This window comes from Chelon labrosus (genome assembly GCF_963514085.1).
Source record: "Chelon labrosus genome assembly, chromosome: 19".
NCBI classification, from domain to species: Eukaryota; Metazoa; Chordata; class Actinopteri; order Mugiliformes; family Mugilidae; genus Chelon; species Chelon labrosus.
Genome location: NC_140352.1, coordinates 12,082,911 through 12,103,432, shown reverse-complemented (window position 1 = coordinate 12,103,432; position 20,522 = coordinate 12,082,911). Strand labels below are relative to the sequence as shown.

At 42.0% G+C, this 20,522-nt stretch overlaps 1 protein-coding gene across 2 annotated transcripts in view; it reads right to left on the bottom strand.

The window, feature by feature from the left end:
• The window catches only part of LOC311503952 (ankyrin-1-like), a 76,834-nt gene that overhangs the window by 29,236 nt on the left and 27,076 nt on the right, over positions 1-20,522 (bottom strand). The window contains exons 18-28 of one of the 2 annotated variants that reach the window (XM_084566878.1): positions 20,351-20,449; positions 18,717-18,815; positions 18,497-18,595; positions 18,307-18,402; positions 18,142-18,214; positions 17,729-17,788; positions 16,473-16,508; positions 12,878-13,001; positions 7,462-7,564; positions 5,599-5,705; positions 3,040-3,264 (exon numbers count right to left, since the gene is read on the bottom strand). In XM_084566878.1, coding sequence (XP_084423004.1) covers positions 3,040-3,264; positions 5,599-5,705; positions 7,462-7,564; positions 12,878-13,001; positions 16,473-16,508; positions 17,729-17,788; positions 18,142-18,214; positions 18,307-18,402; positions 18,497-18,595; positions 18,717-18,815; positions 20,351-20,449 — 1,121 coding nt within the window. The remainder of the gene's footprint in view (positions 1-3,039; positions 3,265-5,598; positions 5,706-7,461; positions 7,565-12,877; positions 13,002-16,472; positions 16,509-17,728; positions 17,789-18,141; positions 18,215-18,306; positions 18,403-18,496; positions 18,596-18,716; positions 18,816-20,350; positions 20,450-20,522) is intronic. The other variant, XM_084566877.1, reaches the window with a different exon arrangement.

The following is a 20,522-nucleotide window of genomic DNA, read 5'->3' as shown; positions in this document are numbered from 1 at the left end:
TGATTGGTCCGCTTAGTATTTCAGGCTGCATCTCCATCCCCTCAATAAAGATGGAACATAACGAGGAAAGTGAGGAGGTTCAGAGATACAAACGACTCGTCTTCGGCGAAAGTTGCCAACGACGCAGCGCCGACGAGCATTTGGGTGGCGTTGTTACAGAGCGAGCCAGAATGACAAACGCACAAGCATAAATGGCTCCCACTGGCGTAGGCTGCGTCTATGCCCCACAGAGGTATGAACCGCGCTTTAGTTTTCAGCTATTTTTGGAAGGACCTAAAGTGGGCGGGGCTCTGCAGGGGAAAAAAAATAAAGTTTGTTTCCATGCACCAATCAAGAATCCAAATCCCATAGCAGTTACTGGGCTGTTTATTTATGTTGCCGGAACAGGACTAAAACATACATCTACACGTCCAAACAGGCTGTCTGCTGAGGTTAAATAATACCTGTCTGTTTCTTTCCTTACTTAAAATCCACTTTTAAGATCTTTTAAGAAGCCTATAGTGTTTATTTATTGTTGACACTGTTACAGAAGTGTTTGAATTGGTCAAAGTTACTGGACTGCATCATATTAAGAGGAGTTCTGCACCATCATAGGTGTGTAAATACACCAAAAAGCACTTTTCAATATAAGTAAAACCCCATTAAAAATGTATGTCAGAATTTACTTCAAAATCTGTGTGACTGTGAAACATAATCCTGATATAATGAAAAAACACTGACTCAATGTTTTAATGCATTATGCTCTGTCATCAGCTGAGCTTAAATTGTATGCTATATTGTCTTTCAGTATGGATCACTATAACTCCTTCTACCAGTAGCTCTGGAAATTAATTACACAACGATAGTGTGGGATGAGGTAAAACTGATCTTAAACATGGAGTAACAGCAGTCATGGAAAGCAGGATGATGCTTGGCTTGAGGAGGAAAAGGCTCATGCCCAACAAGCGCAGTCCAAGTCCAAACAGCCAATAAAAACCTTCACATTCAGTGACGTCAGAGGCCCACGTAGAGCTTCTGAGATAAAACAATACGATGGTCTCTAAATGAAAGTAACGGTGATGGATTTCAAGCTATTCTGCGTAGTTTTAGGAAGAATTTTAAAATGTTCCAAAAACCATATTCTGTGTCTTTCCCCCTGTGATGCTACTGAGGCTAAAACAAATCCTCTTTGCTCTGGTGGACTTCTTCCCAAAACTACCATGGCAACCGTGTTAACGCTGCATCCTGACAAACCAAAGTCAACGGAGATGGGTAAAAGAATCCATCAGCATGATGATTCAGCCTCGCTCATGTCCTTTTCTTTTGGGGGAGGGGACGTGGAAGGTACAGGGAGCAAGAGGAGGAGGAGGAGGAGGAGGAGGAGGAGGGAGTGGGTGCTATGTTTGGTTCCTACCCAACAAATCTAGTTCCTCTGGGTCCCAGCTGTAGCACGGGACTAACCAGGCTCTCGCCTTCATTAAGGGCTGGCAGCTTTCTGGGGAGATGTAGTTTACTGCGTCCGCAAGATAATGAAACACACATACACACAAAACACACACTCGCAGAGTCAGTAAAAGCACACACTATGGAGCTCTAGTTGTACATCATTTCTTCCAGGAAGTGACAACAACTCATACACATTATCACTATAAGTAGTAGGAGTATTTAGTTTTAATATATTGTGTTGCTTGTACATATAAGATTCTTCTCTTCTAGTCGTGAGCAATGTGCTATTTATTTTTTCTGTTTTATAACAATTGTATTTTTGGTTTTTGGGATTATTAACTCATGAATAATCCCCAAACCTTCAACATATGTGAACAAGTGTGTTTTGGCAGTAATAACAGTATATGAAAATGTTATTCAGTGTGTTGGATCAGGTTTCTGTTCATACTTTCTTCAACTTGACTAAGATCTTTCTGATGAAGAGGTTCCAACTTTACTGTTTACACAGACACTAAATAAAATCATGTTATAAAATAGTTTATGTGTTTACATGCCTGCTGTGCAGCGTTGAATTTGACAGTAGAAGAAGATGTCAAACAGAAGAAGCCGACCAAGATGTTTGTCGACTTTGATGCCAACCTCCACGTATCTGTCCCTCTCGGACACTACTCACGTCACCTCATGTTTATTCTATGTCGCAAACTTGCTTAGAAAGAATGGATTCATTCCACTCAGAGAGAAACGGTCGATCATTTGAGATATTAATTCATGCTTTTTGTCACTTGCTCGACTACAGCTGGTTCAAAATCTTGCTGCTCCACTTTTAACTGGCGCCAAAAAACAAGAGCACGTTATGTTTAAACGGTTCGTTTTCGGATTCATTCTTTAATTTGTGTTTAAACGTCTTCATGGCCGACCTGCTCCAGTTGTACGCTCTCTCAGGTCGGCAGGTCAGTCACTGTTAGTCGTCCAAAAGACACAGAGGAAGCTGAGAGTTGATCTAAGGATTTACTCCAGTTTGTAATTCGATTTGTGCGTTTATATTCTTCTTGAGTGCCAATATCTACATATGTTTTTCATTATTTGTCCAAATTAACTGAGCAACAGTCTTTCCGTGTATCCACACCACTGAGTATCCATTAAAGGAACCCCTAGAATATGTTAAATATATAACTTCCATCACTTTTATAAATGCTACTTATATTGTTAAGTAAACTTTTTAAATATAGTATGGCCAAATTCTGCAGTTTAAACTAACTGTAACTGGATGTATCCTTCACACTCTGACTGATATACGGGTGTAACACGTAGCATATTAAAAACTGAAGCATCAGCACACATTTTCAACCATTAGTGATGCTGCCTAAAGGGAAACACAGCTTCACGAGTCGCTTATAAGGTCAGCCCGCTGCAACAATATCACTTCTGCAGCAAATCAAACTGCAGTTACACACAAACATTCACACTCCTAAATATAAACGCAGCTGGTTGGTTGGAAATGGCGATGGCACGAAGCAGAAGGAAGGAGGTGTCAAGTCAAAGAACAAAGGCGCAGAAAAAATGAGAACTTAAGCAAAAACGATATCGGTGAATAAATAAAACAAGTAGTCTTACCCGAGGAACTGAGCTCCTGCGGGGCCGACCTCGACCAGTCTGCTGGCCAGGCCTTCTCCCTCCACCATCGGAGGAGGCGATGCAAGCTTGTGCTTCTTCACCAGGCGGCAGGTGATCCTGGTGGGCGCCGTGCACTTTCTCGGCGGGATGATGATGCGCATGCCGTTGTGGCGACTTCCTCTCATGGAGCCGCCCCTGGCGTCGACCATGAAGCTCACCAGGAACCTGGCGGCGAGCAAAAGAGGAGGACAGAGGAGGAAGAGACAAAGAGTGATAGGCAGACGGAGACACGGTGAAGCAGAGAGCGCAAGGGCGATGGGAGTTAAAGAAAAAAGAGAGGGAGAGGAGAAGATGTAGAAAAGGAATGGATAAAAAGTCAAACACGTGTTCTGCTGGACAGCGGTACTGATGAAGAGACAGGAGATTTAGTTGAGGTGAGGTCGCTTCCCATGCTGTGATCCTCAAAACACCGACAATGTAAGTGTGAGCAAAAAGAGAGGTAAAGAAAGAACAAAAACGTGAGGGGAGGTTTCTGTGTCGGCTGTGACTGCGATTTAAAAAAAAGCAACTTCGATGAGAACAAAAAAATCTACCGACTGTTTTGCTCGGCAGCCGAGATGCCGACACAGGAGCCTCCATTGTACCCTGTGTTTGACCCACATTAGAAAGTAGTGTAGTTCTGGAAATCTTAATTCACACAAACATACACACACACAGACCCACACCATGCAATATGGCAACTGAAATGTTAGTTTGCATGAAGTTTTTGACCAAATAATGCATGAACTGTACCTTTAAAAAGTAAGACCGATGTAAATATCCACTCACACACTGTCAGACATTCAAAGTGGTCACATTTATCTCAAATAACAATATATTTAACTCCATAATAATGAAATAAAAAGCATAAAAACTAAGCCAGATCTTCCAACATAAATGAACTCATCCAGATACGTTACAGGCTCCAAACAACGACAGGATTAAACACAATCCAAACCACTTTACGTCAAGTCTGGAACAACACGTGGGTGAGAAGAGCAAACACAGGTGTTGTGAGTGAACAGAGAGGGGGAAGGTGCGATGTCACCGTAAAACAAGGTGGTGGTGGGGAAAAATAAAATAAAATAAAATAAAATAAAAAAAGAAAGGGCGACCAATCACAGTCAATCACCTGCTGTCGTACTGCGGGAGCGGAGAGGAAAAACTGCAGGATGGACGACAAAGCAACGCAGGAGTGACAGGTCAACAACAGAGATTTGTCACTGGAAATACCACTGAGAAGACAACTACCAGGGAGTCCTTTAAAGGATGAGTTTGACATTTTGGGAAGCAGATTTGTTCTGTGGTGAATTAGGCGCCTGAAAAGACTGGCATTGTTCTTTAGGGTTAGAGATGCCTGTAGGTCGGGCTAATAGTATCCCCATTGACTCTATATAAAGATGGACAAACCTTCAGTCACGTCACATGTTGGATTCCTGAACAGCAGTTTTAAAGCTCAGTGTGGCTGCCACAAAACAAAACTCCATCTAAATTCTGGTGGCAGGAGGATGAGGCCTAGGCAGACATAGAAAATCCTGAGGACACCCAACTGTTAAATAACCTTTAGGCTTGATATCATTTAAACAGGTTTTAAATCCTGGAGAAATTAACCACAGAGACTAATATATATACTTATACCAGGCTGTAAACATGGTTATCTCCGATGTTAAGTTTGACATTTTAACATGGAGGTCTATGGGGATCAACTCAATCGGCCATTTGAAGAGCTGCAGGTTGCAGATCGAGTTTCCCCTCCTTTCCAGTCTAGTGTATTTCTTTCCCCCAGTAAAGTAAATCAGCACACTTCACAAAATGTCAAACTATTGTCTCAAATCACATCTCCTTCATCTCCACAATTAGAGTGAGCCACAGGTGTCTCTGCTGCTGCAAGCCCACTGATCTGCGTGACCTTGAGCATCAGGTGAGCACGGGTCAGATTTCATTTTTAGATTCGTATATATATATACACCTTATGTCAAAGAAAGAAAAACCCAGAGCCAACGTGGACTTAATCGAAGACGACCGACTAGGACTCTATTGTTGGTTTGGAATTTGCGTAAATGCATATTGACAAGCCACACTGCTTCTGGGAGAATGTCCTTTTGGACTTTTCTTTCTTTTACGGAAGGGTATCAACGATTTTGTCCACGTCTGATAGAGAGATATAGTAAAGCCAAGTGTACTTTTGTAGCAGCAGCATTATCCGTTTCTGGTTTTTCTACACCTTAATTGCAGAAATGAGGGAAATAACAGTTGCTAACAATCTTAAAACAGACAATCAGACAGGGTAAAGGAGAAACCGCTGCAGGAAGGAGCCGTTTTCTCGAAATGAGACGGAGCGAATCCGCAAGAAAAGACACAAAATACATAACAGGGAGGTGGAGACAACGACAGGGACTTCATCTTCTCCTCTAAAAGCTGAAGAAAAGTAGCAGGTTTACTTTCTTCCTTTCCCTCTTCGCTCCATCTTGTGATTGGATGAGAGAGGAGAGTTGCATTCGTCCTATAGAACATGCTTACCCGGAGTGGATCGGTGAGGAGACGAGGTTGACATTATCCAGTGCGTCTGCGGTCCAACTGTACCTCCTCAGAGAGTCGCTGTCAAAGTCTTTAGCCGCGGCTAAATGCTGCAGAAAAGGAAACAAGGTCACAGCAAAATTCACATTCAAAAATTCACATTCAGAAAGAAAGACAAACAAATGACAAATCATTTAGGATGCAAAGTCCACAATCTGAGGAGGAGAAATCAGCGTAAAAACTGAAATAAGCACAACAGGAAAATGTGCTCGTGCATGTGCTCAAAAACGAAACCTAATAGCTAATAAAGTAAAATTTTAAGGATAAAAAATACAAAACCAAAGTCAGGGCCAAGATAATGTTAGCAATTAATAATTATCATAATAAACATGCTTTGATACAACTGATGGCATGAAAAAGAATACTACACAGTACTGTACGTGACGACAGCAACATATGGATGAACAGTCACTGACAGAAGTAGTGCGTGGTGTCTACCTTATTGTGTTGCTCTACTATGAAAGACTTTTCCTTACAGAGCATCTGCAGCAGCGTGAGAGGAGACAAGCTGTCAGTTGGCAGCTGGTACATTCACAGATCAAATAACCTTTCCGTCACATTACAACATTAAGCGTTGCACCGTCTGTGATACATTTCGAGGCAGAAATAGCTCTGCATATAGTAGGGGTGTTCCAGTTTAAAGGCATGTTGTGGAGTGTTTGACCACTGGTGGTGCTAATGAGCAATGTTTTTATGAACGTTATCTACTCTCGTGCACGTACAAATTTATGCAGCTGGTTTCATTAAAGGCTATTAAAGTGACTAGTGGAGTTTACTTATGTTTACACATTTCTTCCAAAAAGAATAGTCAGCTCTGATTGGTCTGCTCCAGTGGCCTGACCAGGCACCGCCCACACATGTTCAAATAGAAATCCTAAGCTGGCAGGATTTCTGGTGAAGGAGATATGCAAGGAGGAGGAAGGAGGGAAAGCATTTCATTGGACAAAATTAGAACACACCCCTTAGTGCAGGATGAGTCATCAGCATGTGTTTTTTCTCGGGAAATGACAAATTCTATTGATTAATTAAGAATATAATAACTATTTTGTTGATGAAAACATGTCATATATAAACATTTAGACAATAGATTTGATTTTATGGGGACTTTAAAACATAAAGCTACAATTATTTTATTAAATAGTATCTGTGAATATCAAAAAGTAGCAATAATCAAAAGCTGACACTGAATGCTTAGACGTTTGGGTATGTGTTTTACGTATTTCTGATCTAAATCATAAACTTTTCTCTAACCTCAAACAGCTTTTCTTTAGGTATTAAAATGGCAACAGTCCCACCAACATGCACAGTTTGTCTTGTCTTGTGCCGGTAGGGAAGCAAATCAAATACTTCAGAGGCACATGTTTGGTGCTAAATCAAGAAAGTGACTTAAACCAGCCTTTCATTTCAAGTCATAAGCTCATTCTGCATATGAGCCATATTGCCTTTTGGCTCACTTTGGTTTCTCGTGAACTTCTACTTTACCTTAAATGCCATTTTGCTGCATCCTCAAAGAAAGTGGGCCATCACAGTAATCCCCGTTAGTTCGCAGCCACTAACCACTAATCTCCTTTTCTCTTTCAGTAAAATGTAACAGGATTGGTCGTCTTTATGTCAGCGCAAACTCAGGTGTAAGAGGATTGGTGAACAGCCTCGCTTTTGGCACGGCACCAAGGCGGCCTGGCACAATCGGAGACAGAACTACGTGTCTCTTGTGGAGTTAATGACCGGCGGATTACTGGCTGAGAGAGAAACAAAGCATGTGCACATTTAAACACCCCCTCCCCAAAGTCCGGTCAGTGTACATACCATCTCCTTAGCGGGTGCCAGGATCTCCTCTATCATCATGCTGTCCCGCGTGAACGAGCTCCGGTTCAGCGTGTTGGACCTATCAGAACTGAAGGAACGCAGGCTTGGTGTGGTTGTCGTAGTAGTCACGGATTACCAAGACAACAATCACAACGATGGAGAGGGAAGGTGAGGAGGAGGAGGAGGAGTTGACAAGGGGTATGAAAGTGAACAGAAAAAAAAAACAAACATAAACACATTAAATGCATGCAGCTTCCAGGAACCTGACTGTATGCTACCAGTGACAATAAGACCCCCCAAGACCCTTTAGAGAGCAATGACTCGTGTGGCTGAAGGAACAAAAATAAAAAACATCTAAAGAAATTATAAACTCCAGAAATCCAGGTGCAAATCTGATCAGAGTAGATTTTCAAATATAATGAATGCACAGTGCAAGAAAAGTCTAAGCAACCAGAACTTCACAGCATACACAAAGCCTGACTAACGCAGAGTAGCTTATGAAAGTTAAGCACATTAATAGATGGAGACGGTACTAAATCGGAGCAGTACGCGATGAAAAATTAGCTGCTGCAATCCTCATCATCTTTTGCCCACATTAAACTGCACAGGCTGTTGAAGAGCTTTACACTGTGTGTGTGTGTGTGTGTGTGTGTGCGCGCGCTGTGATGTTATCTGCGAGATGGACTTTTATGAGGCTAATGAAGAGCATTCCTGAGCAATGACATGTGATGAGTGTTCGCCTGTAGCGTCCCAACAACAATTACAACACAACACCATTAAACTTATTTACTCCCGCGTTTAGAGGGTGTGATCTGTAGCACAACCCTTAGTGTGGCTGCAACAGATTTCCTACATTAGTATCAAATTAATTACAAATTAAGTATGTTGTTGGCTAGGCGAGTGTTTTCATCATAAAAAAAAAAAATTAGATATATATTTTTATTTCAAGACAGTAACATCACATTATCATTGAAAATCTAATAAAATGGAGTCAAACTTCAGAAAACTGCATGAAGGACGCGGATCTAATGAGAGAACATAAGGAAATGATTGCAACCTCTCCGCTGGCAAAGTCTTATAATCATATAATCTAAAAGCTAAATGCAATCTGACTTTATTTAAGACCCTTACAGAAGTGATCCGGCATCGTGTTGTTTGCATGTGTGTTTGTAAAAACGTACCTAGAACACGTGTCTTTTAATGCATCTATTAGATTACGAAGTCAGGTTTGTGTTTTGCAGCCATCAAGTCTAAATAAAATAGGCCAAATTAAATCCACTAATGGTAATCTAGTATGGCTACGTTCTACATGTATTCCACTAATAATCGGAATAAAAATGCCTCACGGTACCACCACAATCCGAACAGAACGAAGAACTGAGAGTGGTGGTGTGGCTCCTAATGACCATGCAAACACTTGATCTGATTGTTTCTCCATCTCTCTTGTTGGAAAATAAATCCATTCTTTCGGAGCATGTTCATCCCACGTGGGGTAAACATCGGGTGAGTTTTCGTGACGGACAGAAACATGGAGTTATGGAAACTACCGGTTGTTCAAAGAAGTGTTTGAGAAGATGAACGAAGCTGGAATCTATGTGGAAAAGTGGAAACGGCTCGGTCATCTCTTCCTATAAAGTTGGAAAAGGCTCCAGAGCAGCAGAACCACTTTGTCCAAACTGTTTTGGGTGCATGTAAACACATACAGCATGTCTTATCAGATGGTTTTATTTAGCGCCCATGTAAACAGTTTAAGTTGATTTTAATCAGGCTGACAAAATGTAAACGCCATGCAAACGTAGCCAGCGACTTCTAATTCAAGCATGTGTTTGCACTTCTCTACAGCCATGATTCTATGTGTGTATATATATGTTACTTTAAATACCACTTTGTATTGAAAGTATACTGCACATCCTTCTCACAGTGATGTGCGATGAGATTATTCGGTGCTGTCCATTCTTTGACGCTAAACTGATGAAGGCAGCAGCGTCCCTATTGCCTATCAGTTCAGGTCCCTGGAAGCTCGATGAAGCAAACTGTCCAGACGGAAACCAAAATGATACGAAGCTCCACCTTTGTGGCGAACCCACAAAGAGCCAGGCACAGACAATAACCACAGTCCAACACAAAAAGGCAAACACAATAGGCTCTTTTCAACAGGCAACAAAACCCAGCTGAGCAGGAAATCGAACAGAGATCACGCACAGGTGAACCACGGTACACGACACAGAGCCTGGTGTTAAGACACCACAGTGTTAAGAAACGTAAAAACTGGTCATTAGTAGTAAAATGTGTTAGACATATATTACACTGGACCACAATACTGACTGGAGGGGTGGGGAAGGGCAGGAGATGGATGGGGAGGGGGGGAGCTTTAGAGAGGCCTCTTCATGCCTTGAGCCTTACCTGACTTTGGGACTAACATTAAGAACGGACATGAGGAGAGAATAAAACATCATGAACAAACAGAGGAGTGGACAAAGAGATGCAGAGAGGAGAGAAGCCAAAGCAGAGATGCAGGTCGGGAGACTGACACCGACTGACTGACTGTAGTTGATCTTATTTTACACTTTTTATAAAAGTTATTTATCAGAACGGCTTCATGTCAGAGTCCGTATGTATTTTTATTGATGATTTATTAGAGTGTTAGGAAGAGGAGGGAGTTACTTCATCAGAGCACAGATAACCTATTTCCTCTGTGATATCTTTACTCTTTGCAATAACATAGTCCATATAGATAGATGTAACACCTACACTGTGCAGTATCTGTAATTGTATTACATTACAATTACAATGTCCAACAGCGTGTGCAACGTCAACCCAACGTTGAGAACTTAAAAAGAAATTAACTGTTTCTTATCTAGAATTTATTTCTTTTACTCATTAACAACGTTTGTACTTGGGTTAGAGTCCTGTGTGTACACTTCCTCTCTATGGTATCAGTAAATGGCTGATTTGTTCTGATCTGATCTGATCTGATCTTATGTTATCTTGAGGCCTCCAGTGGTTGCACAGGCACAATTTTCACCTGCTGGAATCATCAGTACAAAAGATAAACATCTGTTTTAAAGAATAAGGCCCCGTTCAGACTTTGCATTAGCAACGCTCCTATGGAATCCATTCATCAGCGTAAAGGACAGGTGTGAACACACTCAGGACGCACTGAGGATGTATTTGAAAGATCAGATCTCTGACCACATTTGGAGGTGGCCTATGTCGCATTTGTCCGCATTCCATTGTTAATGTGAACGCACAAAGGGTCCTGAGTCAGATGACCTGCTGAACAGGTGTGATCTTGGGTCAGCGCAGTTTTACTTCATTCATTCAGAAAAAAACACACACAACCGCGATTATAAATGATCAGAGATCAATAAATAATAACTTAACATGTGTGCCCATGTCATGACGTTCTGTTCTTGCTTCTGAAACAGATCTGAAGAGTTGTCTGGAGACGCATGTGGACTCGCGTATTAATGGCAGGTGTGAACACAGGTACTAAAAGCTGGCCACTTGCTATCAGACTGCCCAGGTCACATGGTAATGCAAGGTCTGAACACGGCTTAGTAGCTACTGGTATATGAATGTAAAAATTTAGTTTTTCTGTTTATTTTTTGGTAAAAGTGACCAAAACCAACTTTTAATGCATTGTCACTTATATAATTGTTATGTGAAACCTGTTAGCTAAAAAATAGCCGCAACATTATCATTCATTTAGAGTCGAGCCAGCCCTGTGTGCATCTACACCTACTCTTGAGTGACATATCTGGCTCTGCTGTATGTGTTCACCTGCTGCTTGTTATTCAGCATGTGTAATACAGTGGGTTCATGTATTTGCTGCCTGTTGCAGCTTCAGATGATGACAGCGGTGAGAGTCAAATAAAACAATGAAGTTAAAGATCATAAAACCAAAACAAAGACCTGAAAGTCGCTAAAGTTTTAAGAAGTGCAGCTTGAAGAGACATCAAGGAAGATTTTAGTAAGAATAATAACAATAAGAGGGTAAAATTGTGCTGTGTGGTCTGCTAACATGCGTTTTGGTGTTGAGGGCTTTTGAATATATGTAGCTAAAAATCTGGTAAAGCTTTTTTTCATTATTTTTGCACGTGATCTCACTCTGAAGTTGACTGAACTGGAAGCGATTTGAATCCATCACTACAGAGAGGAAACCACTTTGTTCAACCATTTCCAAGCCGGGTTGATCAAACACACACAGACATCCCCTCTCGCTCAAACAGCGCGTGTTGATCTAACCCAAGGCGCTCAAGGCCATGGGATCGAACATGGTTCTAATTTCCTGTGGCTCTGTGTCCATATGTGTGTGTCACTCCTCAGATATTCAATAACCCCTCCCTCTTTGGCGTGTTGCACAAGTGTCAATATTTTTGCATGAGCATAAAGTTCAGCAGCAACAGAGGGCGAACTATGACCTCCCACCCTTGAGGCAAAAAATCTGCGCGTGGCTGCTTGGGAATCAGAGGCCTCATTGTCGTTTCACTTCTTCCAGATATTGTGACAATTCCTCTAATTCCTGAGTGTTGTAATGCTTTTCTTAAAATAACAACATTTTTTTTTAAAAAACTCTTTGTGAGTTGAGAACTGTTTATGTGTTTTTCAGATCATGAGCTTTCACAAGACTAACTCAGTGTAACTCTGCTGTCCTACGAATCACAGGACGACATTATCAAGAGATAATTATGTGTGAAAAAAGACTCAGTATGTGTTCCATTCACAAAGACAGCTGCATGGCAGCAATAACAATAAAAATGCATTTAAAAGAGAATTATATATGAAAAGCACCAGTTTCCTCCTCTGAGTGGTACGATATCCCACAACCAGCTGATCTGTGCTTGAAGAACAAGAGTTATGGACATATCCTTTATGAACTGGGCTGTTTATTCCCTGCTAGCGTTTTGTTCTGGGGAGACTGTTCACTGTTCAGTTAAGTAAAGAGCTGCTTTAAAGGCAGAGGGCACTCAGAGCTATAAAGCTTTCTACCTGATGGTTCACAGGGTTGAACCAGTGACCAGTCATATAACTCTCTTTAATTGTTCCTCTTTTGGGAATTAGATTTATTACTCTGACAGAGCAGCTTTGTCTTTTTTTCTCAGGTCAGAAACATGGATGTATTAAGAGAAGAAATTGAAAGTAGTGCAGCCAATCCCAGCGGTAATGTGTGGTAACCCCTGACCTGACAATATGTTTGGTTTATACCCTTTCAATGATGTATTTGTGAAAAGTTTGTTATGCAGTTCTCTTTACTACATCCAGGATCAGAACTGACAGGATAGTTTGCCGGTTTACATGCCATCGTTCATCAGAAGCCAATCATCAAAACGAGCCTTTACACGTATCCTTCACAGTTGGGGTGTAATTGCAACTGATGCTAGGATGCTACATGCGTGTGTAAGGTGCGTCTTACCTTTGAGACCGCGCACCGACGCTGAAGCCCATGTACCCCTCCTGAGGGAGCGAGTCATCCCCCAGCTCCCGCAGGTCCTGGGGGGCCAGATACTTGTCCGTGTCCCCCGTCATCGCATCGTCACCTGGAGGGCCGAAACACACCGGGCAGAGGGAATTAAGGTCCCGTCCGTTTCTCTCGAGAACTTTTACCAGTTTTAAACTTTGTGTGCGGAGGGAGAAGGAGGGCGCCTCCTGGCTCTCTTGTGAAAGTTCCTCCTCGATCGGAGAACTTTAAATTTACTCGTGTAAAAGCTTCATGCGGATGAGAACGCATTTGCTCTTTTGGACAAACAGACAGATCAATGCGGCCTCTGCTCTGCCTGCAGGCTGTTTTCCAGCTGAGCTTTGGCCCAATGAACCCACTCAAACAAAAATCTGTCTGAAACTAAAAGCTTTTTGTTCAGTAAAAACAACCAGTAAAGCTCAGAAACAACAAAGAATACAGATGTCTGTAACTTTTTATGTCTGCAACAGCAATAGGATGAGTTTGTATTGAAATCAAATTAAGGTAATGAGCAGGTTTCACTGACTGTAAGACAGTTTCCAGTTGAGGTGAATGAAAACAGAGCAGATGTCATCACAGCTAACACATCACCGAGCCAATAAAAAGTTATAAAGAGCTGAATCAAACGTTACAGGCGTAGCAGGAGGAAAAGTTAGCGGCATGTTATCCCCTCGGGCTCGTACTGTACAGGTCCCAGCCTACTGATGAACGGGAGTTGAAAGAGCGAGGGGAGGAGAGCAAGTGCATGCAGGCGGAGAAACCAAGAGAAAGAAAAAGGAAGGCATTCCAGCAACCACAAAGCAGCGGAGACACCCCCGTCCTCCCCTCCTGTCCCCTCACCCCCCGCTGCTACATCACCCCTCCCCCTAGACTTTCTCCCCTCACACACACACACACACATATTCACACACACTTTACACAGACCCCATCTGGCGACATTCCAACCGGTTCTCCGGGAATCATTTCAGCTTGAGCGGGGAGCAAAGCCCTCAGAACTCACCTCCTGCTTTAAAGCACCTCATTCAGCCAGTTTGGAGGATTTCACCCTGAACTAACTTTTCCTCCGACTTGTAACCTCCCTGCAGCTCTCTGTCGCTCTCGCTCTCTCTCTCTCCCCCTGCACACACTGTCTGTCTCTCTTTCTTTTCACAGCTCACACAAACAGATCGGCTTTCTCCCGCCTACCACCCTGCTCCGGGATTATCCAGTGTGGGTGTGTGTGTGTGGGTGTGTGTGTGTGTGTGTGGGTGTGTGTGTGAGTTTCCGAACAGACACCTAGAGCTCACTGCAGGACAGAAATAGTAAGCGAGTGTGTGACTCAGAACAACATCTAAACTCTACCTATGCTGCATCTACAGTGCAGTACAGTATATAAATATATACTCTTATACTTTGAATCACATTGCATCTCCCAAGACTACAACTTTACATTCTTCGCGCCCGTAATAACGTCATCACAACCCGCGTGAACCAGCATGCCAAAAACAACTTTTCTGGCTGCAGAAATTCATATCCAAATTAAGATTTTGGCAGATAACTCCAGCTCATCTTTGTACTTGTAAAGACCGTTACATTTCACTGTGAGACAGATTGTCAGTGATGTGAAGAGACTCAGTTTATACACTAGCAATATCTTTGAGATCTGCTTGTTTCACTCTGAAACATTTGGGTTGATGCTGTTACCGGGGAAACCAGAGCCTGGGACGCCCTAGCGACCAATCGTCGTCAACAAAGAAATGGATGAGAATGCAATCACCTTGTATGATGATCTAGTTTAACACCGACTTCTGCTATTTACCCCCAAACCTTCAAAGCAACCAATCAGAAAGCAGAATGAAACGATGCAGGATACGCTCTACAATGCCGATATTGATATTAGAGGCACCCACGGATGTACATGTAGGTCATATTGGCCTCTGTTGATGAAGTGATGATTTGCCTCCGATTGCAAATGTACTTTTTAACATTAGCATTGTTTAATTGTGTGATTTAATTCTTATTGTTGCTTTTTATTTTTATTTTTATAGTATATTTCTTTGAGTTCTTCTCTTTTACATTTAGTTTTCTAATCCATATTTCTCACATCAATCCTGGTGGCATCCCACTTTGCATTTCAGTGAACTTGTGTATGTGGCAAACTAACCAACAACGCTGTTTTACACAGTTGCCGGCGCCGAATTCATGCGTCCAACCAATCACTGTACACTCACTAAAGGTTCCTCTATGCTACGATATTCAGAATTTTTACAGTGCGAACAGCAAACACACACACACACACACACACACACACACACACACACAAAAAGGTTATTTTTCTCCACCAGTTACAGGAATAATAAAACGTTCCAAAACGTCGTAAGAGTTCAGAAGATTTTTGCACAGTTAACTTTTAAAATGGTACTCAGCCAATTTAGGACAACAGGAATCTTCATTGTTATTCTTCTTTATAAAATGTAAGTTTAACATATTTCTAGGTTAACATATTTTCCAACTCCACACCTCCATTTCTTTCAGTTTTAAACTTGTCGACTTCAGACTTCAGAGTCTGTCTTCAGAGACTCTGAATCAGAGTCTCCCTTTAAAACAGATACTGGTCCTCAAGAATGAAGTCGAATCTCAAGTGTCTTAATGAAATTTTAAGTTAACATGCGAGTACGCTGACTGCTGACCTGATTAAAACAACATGAGACCTCAATATTTTCCGTGTCCAACATGAATTCCTACACAGCAGACATTCGTCAAGAATTAAATATTCAAAGTTAGAGGCTGTGTAAGGCGTGCTTGCTTATGTCTTATTCATTTTAACTTCCAAAATTTGAGATTTCTGTCTTACAAGAAGTCCAAACAAACCTTCAAGACTTCATTGTCTTTATTTTAGTTTGATTCGAGCCCAACTATAAAATAACTCTAATATACGATACTGGTCAGTCCCCATTTGAGCAGGTCGGCGTCTTTGAATGGTAGAGTGCTATATTTAGAATATGAAATACCAAAACCAGAGACAGGCATTTGCACCAAGGATGGAAAAAAAATAAAAAATAAATAAACAATTATTGGAACAAGAAGAAAACAACAAACATAAACCGACACGTCATAATTGTGTTAATGCCTTATAAATCCTTTAATTATCTCTGGATTTAGATGTCCATGTTGACCAATTATAAATGAACTTTACAGCTTTGGAAAAACTCTTTGAAGGGTACAGTTTACTGCAAAGGGGTTTCCTGATTTAGATCGCGGACTGTGTGTTACTGGAGATGTTAATCATTGCTCCGCTGGTATGCGAGTGTGTATCTGCGTGCCTTGAGTTACACTTGATATATATTTAGATCAGAAATTAGAGTATCTACCAAAGCGCTACTAGAGAAACGACGACTCGCGCAGCGATACGGTGTAAAGACAAAACGTGCACACATGACTACATTTAAGGAAAAAATGGCAACACCAAAAAAATTGACAAATAATTCACACAGATGCATTTAGTTTAGTTGCATCACTTCACACTGGTTATTACTGGAGTTAGTTGCAGGTTGTCGTCGTCTTAACTTACAGGAATAGCTGATGCAGACATTCTCAAATTCCATCTCTGTTTAAACACAAGCACATTTGATTATTTTTGCAGTTTGTTTCAGCCTCTGGAATATATTTCTGACTTAACCGTACATGAAACACTTCAATGTTTAATGTGCCCGTGTGGAAATACTCCACTTTTACCCTTTTCCGGCCTTAAAATTTCAATTTTCCCACCATCTACTGGAAGCAGGAACGCCAAACATTCAGCTATAATCCAGCGGACAGACCTTCACTTTATGCCATTCTTTGCAGAGATCTATATGACATTATACCGCCTTTAAAATCTATTAAACATACTGTAAATGACAGGAGCAGGTGTGGAAACAATGGCACACCTGATAATCTCATGATATCACCCCTCACACATCTGCGGGAAAGAAAACTGCTTCAACTCGAGGGAGTTTCTGCGGGCTGCTGACTTTTAGCTGCCGACAGCGAGAAGCATGTGACGGACTAAAAAGAAAAATGAAATGAAAGCCCGCCATTCTTTCCCATGAGCGCGGCAAAAGTACCCGAGGGCAGGAAGGGGCAAAATGAAACAGAGTATTGATTGAAAACTCCATATATCAATCCCTAGCTCTATGTCCGTCTGGGACGGTCGGTGAAAAGTTCAAGTTCGGCAGCTTTCGAGCCACAATAGTGACCAGAAGAGATACACAAAGTAAACACACACACACACTTTCTGCAGCAGCTGTTTCAGAGTGTTTGCTTTGCCCCGACCGGGTGAAACGACAATGGAAGCATCACCGACAAGCCCCCGAAGACAAAGGCTCAAGTGTGTGTGTGTGAAAAGAAATCCGCTACCCACTCCGCAGCGCCGCATGCAGACAGTTGGCATGGCAACCGGCAGAAACGCACTTCGGTGCATGAAATTAACCGGACGCTTTAGAAAGAGGACGCGGGACGAGGGAGTCGGAGGGCAGAAAGTGCTCAAGTACACTATCACATGAGCAGCTAAACTTGGGGAAAATATTAAAAGCAGGAGAGAAAGTACCCAGCAGAAAGAAACGTCATGTAAACACTTGAACCTGAATAGAAAAGGTAAAGATTGAACACTCAATCAGGAGTGGAAAGTAATTACACAATGTTATTCTCCTGCTCACGATGAAATTAAGTGCATATAGCTGGTGACACCAGTGGGGGAGGGTTAAAAGGAAAACAAAACCAGAGACTGGAGGTGTTAAGAACAGGAAGAATTACAAAAGAAGAGGATTTAAAGAACCAAAACGATACCTTCTTCCACATCAGAAAAATAGTCCTCTGTGAGCATTTCGGGGACATTGGCTTTACGGACTGCGTGTTTGGGATGGATGGAGGAGACAGTTAGAGGGGGAAATAGGAACCATAAATCATATTCATAACAAAATCATAAAGAAAATATAAGAATTTATGGTACAAAATAAACATCAATAAATGACGAAATAAATAAAGGTAATGATGTGTATATCATCCTATTTCAGTCCAAAAAGCCAAAGGTGACTCAAGCCGATCATTTACAGACTTATAGGCTCCTTCTTTGGGATGTTGTGACTGTTGTCAGGTTTTATAGTGGGGTGGGAGTGGGAGTGGGGGTGGGGAGACTAGTTTTAAAGTCAGGTTTACACATCAATAATCCGTCATAAAAATCAGTAAAGCGAAGCCTTCACCTTCATCGTCGGACATGTCCAGCCCCTCGTTCGTGGTCTCTGGGACATTTATCCTGTGCTTCTCTGTCACGGTCTGAAAAACAGAGACACGTTCTTACAATATAGTTTACATTTTCTATATTTATTTAAAAAGGCCGGGTCGGTACACATTATTTAAACACATACCTGAGTGGTCAGAGTCTCCTCTGTGACCACCTTCAGTGTGTCAACTACAGAGATGTAGCCGAGCCTCCGGGCTATGGACAGAGCACTGTTCCCATTCTGGTAAAAAGAGGAAATAAAAAAATAAAAATGAAAACTACTGATTTCCTTGGGTCATTTCATATATTTTCTAGTATAGCTGAAGTGTACTCACAGCAGTGAGTTCGTTGGGCGACGCTCCGTGCTGGAGCAGCAGGTTGATGATGTGTGTGTGTCCCTGCTGTGCGGCCTGATGCAGAGGCGTGTACCCGTTCTGCAGGTTAGGGAACGACAGAGGAAGTAAGAAAACGCACACGTCAAAATGCATCCACGATACACCCTCAAGGATATACAGCGAATGATATACTGCTCAGATGTCGTCGCTAAAACATTACCTTTGTCTTGGCGTTGACCTTGGCCTGATTTTTCAGCAGGAAGTTGACCATCTTCACGTTGCCATAGTGACAGGCCACATGGAGAGGAGTGTACCCGAGCTGATGGCAGAAAAATGTGATTAGCAAAGAGTCACAGGTAACAGTCTAGCCTCTTATTTGACTTCTTAAATGTACAATTTAAAAACGTTCATTATGTTCAGTAAGGCAATACATGAACTAGAGAAGACGTTTTTCTTAATTTAATCACTATTCACGCGAGATCAGTGTCACCTGGGGGCATCATGTGATTTAGAAATGGCCCCCCTATGTCTGTTTTTCACGTGGCTCATTCGCACGCTGAGCAAATGTACTGACTTTAGGTAATTTGCAATGTCATTTTTACTTTACAAATTATGAACACAGCCAATTCACACAGGATTATTATAAATCACTACAGGTCCCCAGGTAAAACTAGTCCCCTGCGAATAGCACTTTAGACTCAAAGGAAATATCAACACATAGTACACTTAATGAATCGGTTTTTTTATACAGCGATGTGGAGATATTGTGATCCCTAACTCCACAACAATCTTCTGCACCAAAGCACTTCCAGCCGTTGTTAAGAGCGCATCTAAAGCCGGATGTAAGACCGACAACAATCAGCGGACATAACATAAAGACGTTAGAGGTGAAGACAAACAAGTGTCTGACATTTGTGTTTTTTGGATCTTTTACGAGACATTTTAGTCCAGGACCTCCTCAGAGGATTTTTTGTCTTTGAAAGGACGTGACAGACAGTGTAACAGATCGATGTGCTTTATTAGCTGCTCTACCCCTCCTGCACATCCCTTATTTTGCTGGCATCTGATTACAACTCTCATAATCCATGGTTGAACCAACTAAAAGGGATTGTGCTGTGTATAATGTTCGTATTTTTATGTTATTAATCAAGAAGTGCGTCGGTGAGCTCTCACTTGCAGTCTTAAGGGCTCCACGGACCGAGGTGCAATAACTGAAAATGTGTCACTTGTATAGACTCCTCACAGTTACTCGGGGAGTTACTAAGCAGTGATAGTACAAGACTAATGCTTTGTAAATGACGTCAACATTTACAAAGCTCCGAGTTGTTGACGTAGTTACAACGTGAGCAGGAATGAGCAGCTCCATTGTCCGAGAGTCGCCGCTCAAGTGTTGCTCATTGTCGCTGTTCTGTCGTCAGCTGGTGAGACAAACATTGGTGTGATTGTCTGTGAAGGTTCTCGGTCATCCAGGTCAAAGTATGTCTTCCAAAAATAAACTGTAACTAAGGAAACTGAACTGAAGAAGCTACGTGGATGAGTGGTGAAACGTTTTCAAGATACTCTAGAAGCCAAGTTGCCCTTGTTGCAGCTTTTTATTTTGGGATATCGATATGACTGGTTGACGGAGTGGGCGGCACAGCGGTGTGGTGGTTCGCGCTGATGCCTTGCAGCAAGAAGGTTCTGGGTTCGAATCGATTTCTGTGTGGAGTTTGCATGTTCTCCCTGTGTCTGCGTGGCTTTTCTCCAGGTACTCCGGCTTCCTCCCACCGTCCAAAGCCATGCTCGTTAGGTTAACTTGTACCCCGTTTCTTTTTAACATCTTCCTTTAAGACAAGAGGACATTAGCATCCTTACCTTTGTCTCAGGGTCCACAACAGCTCCCTGGTTGACTAACACCTCAGCAACGTTGACTTTATCCTCCTGGGCAGCCAGGTGGAGCGGAGTCAGACCAGACTGAGGACAGACAGGAAGAAACGATAAACACAGGGTGATAGAGTAAAAGGGATAGAAACACAGCTGCTCAGAG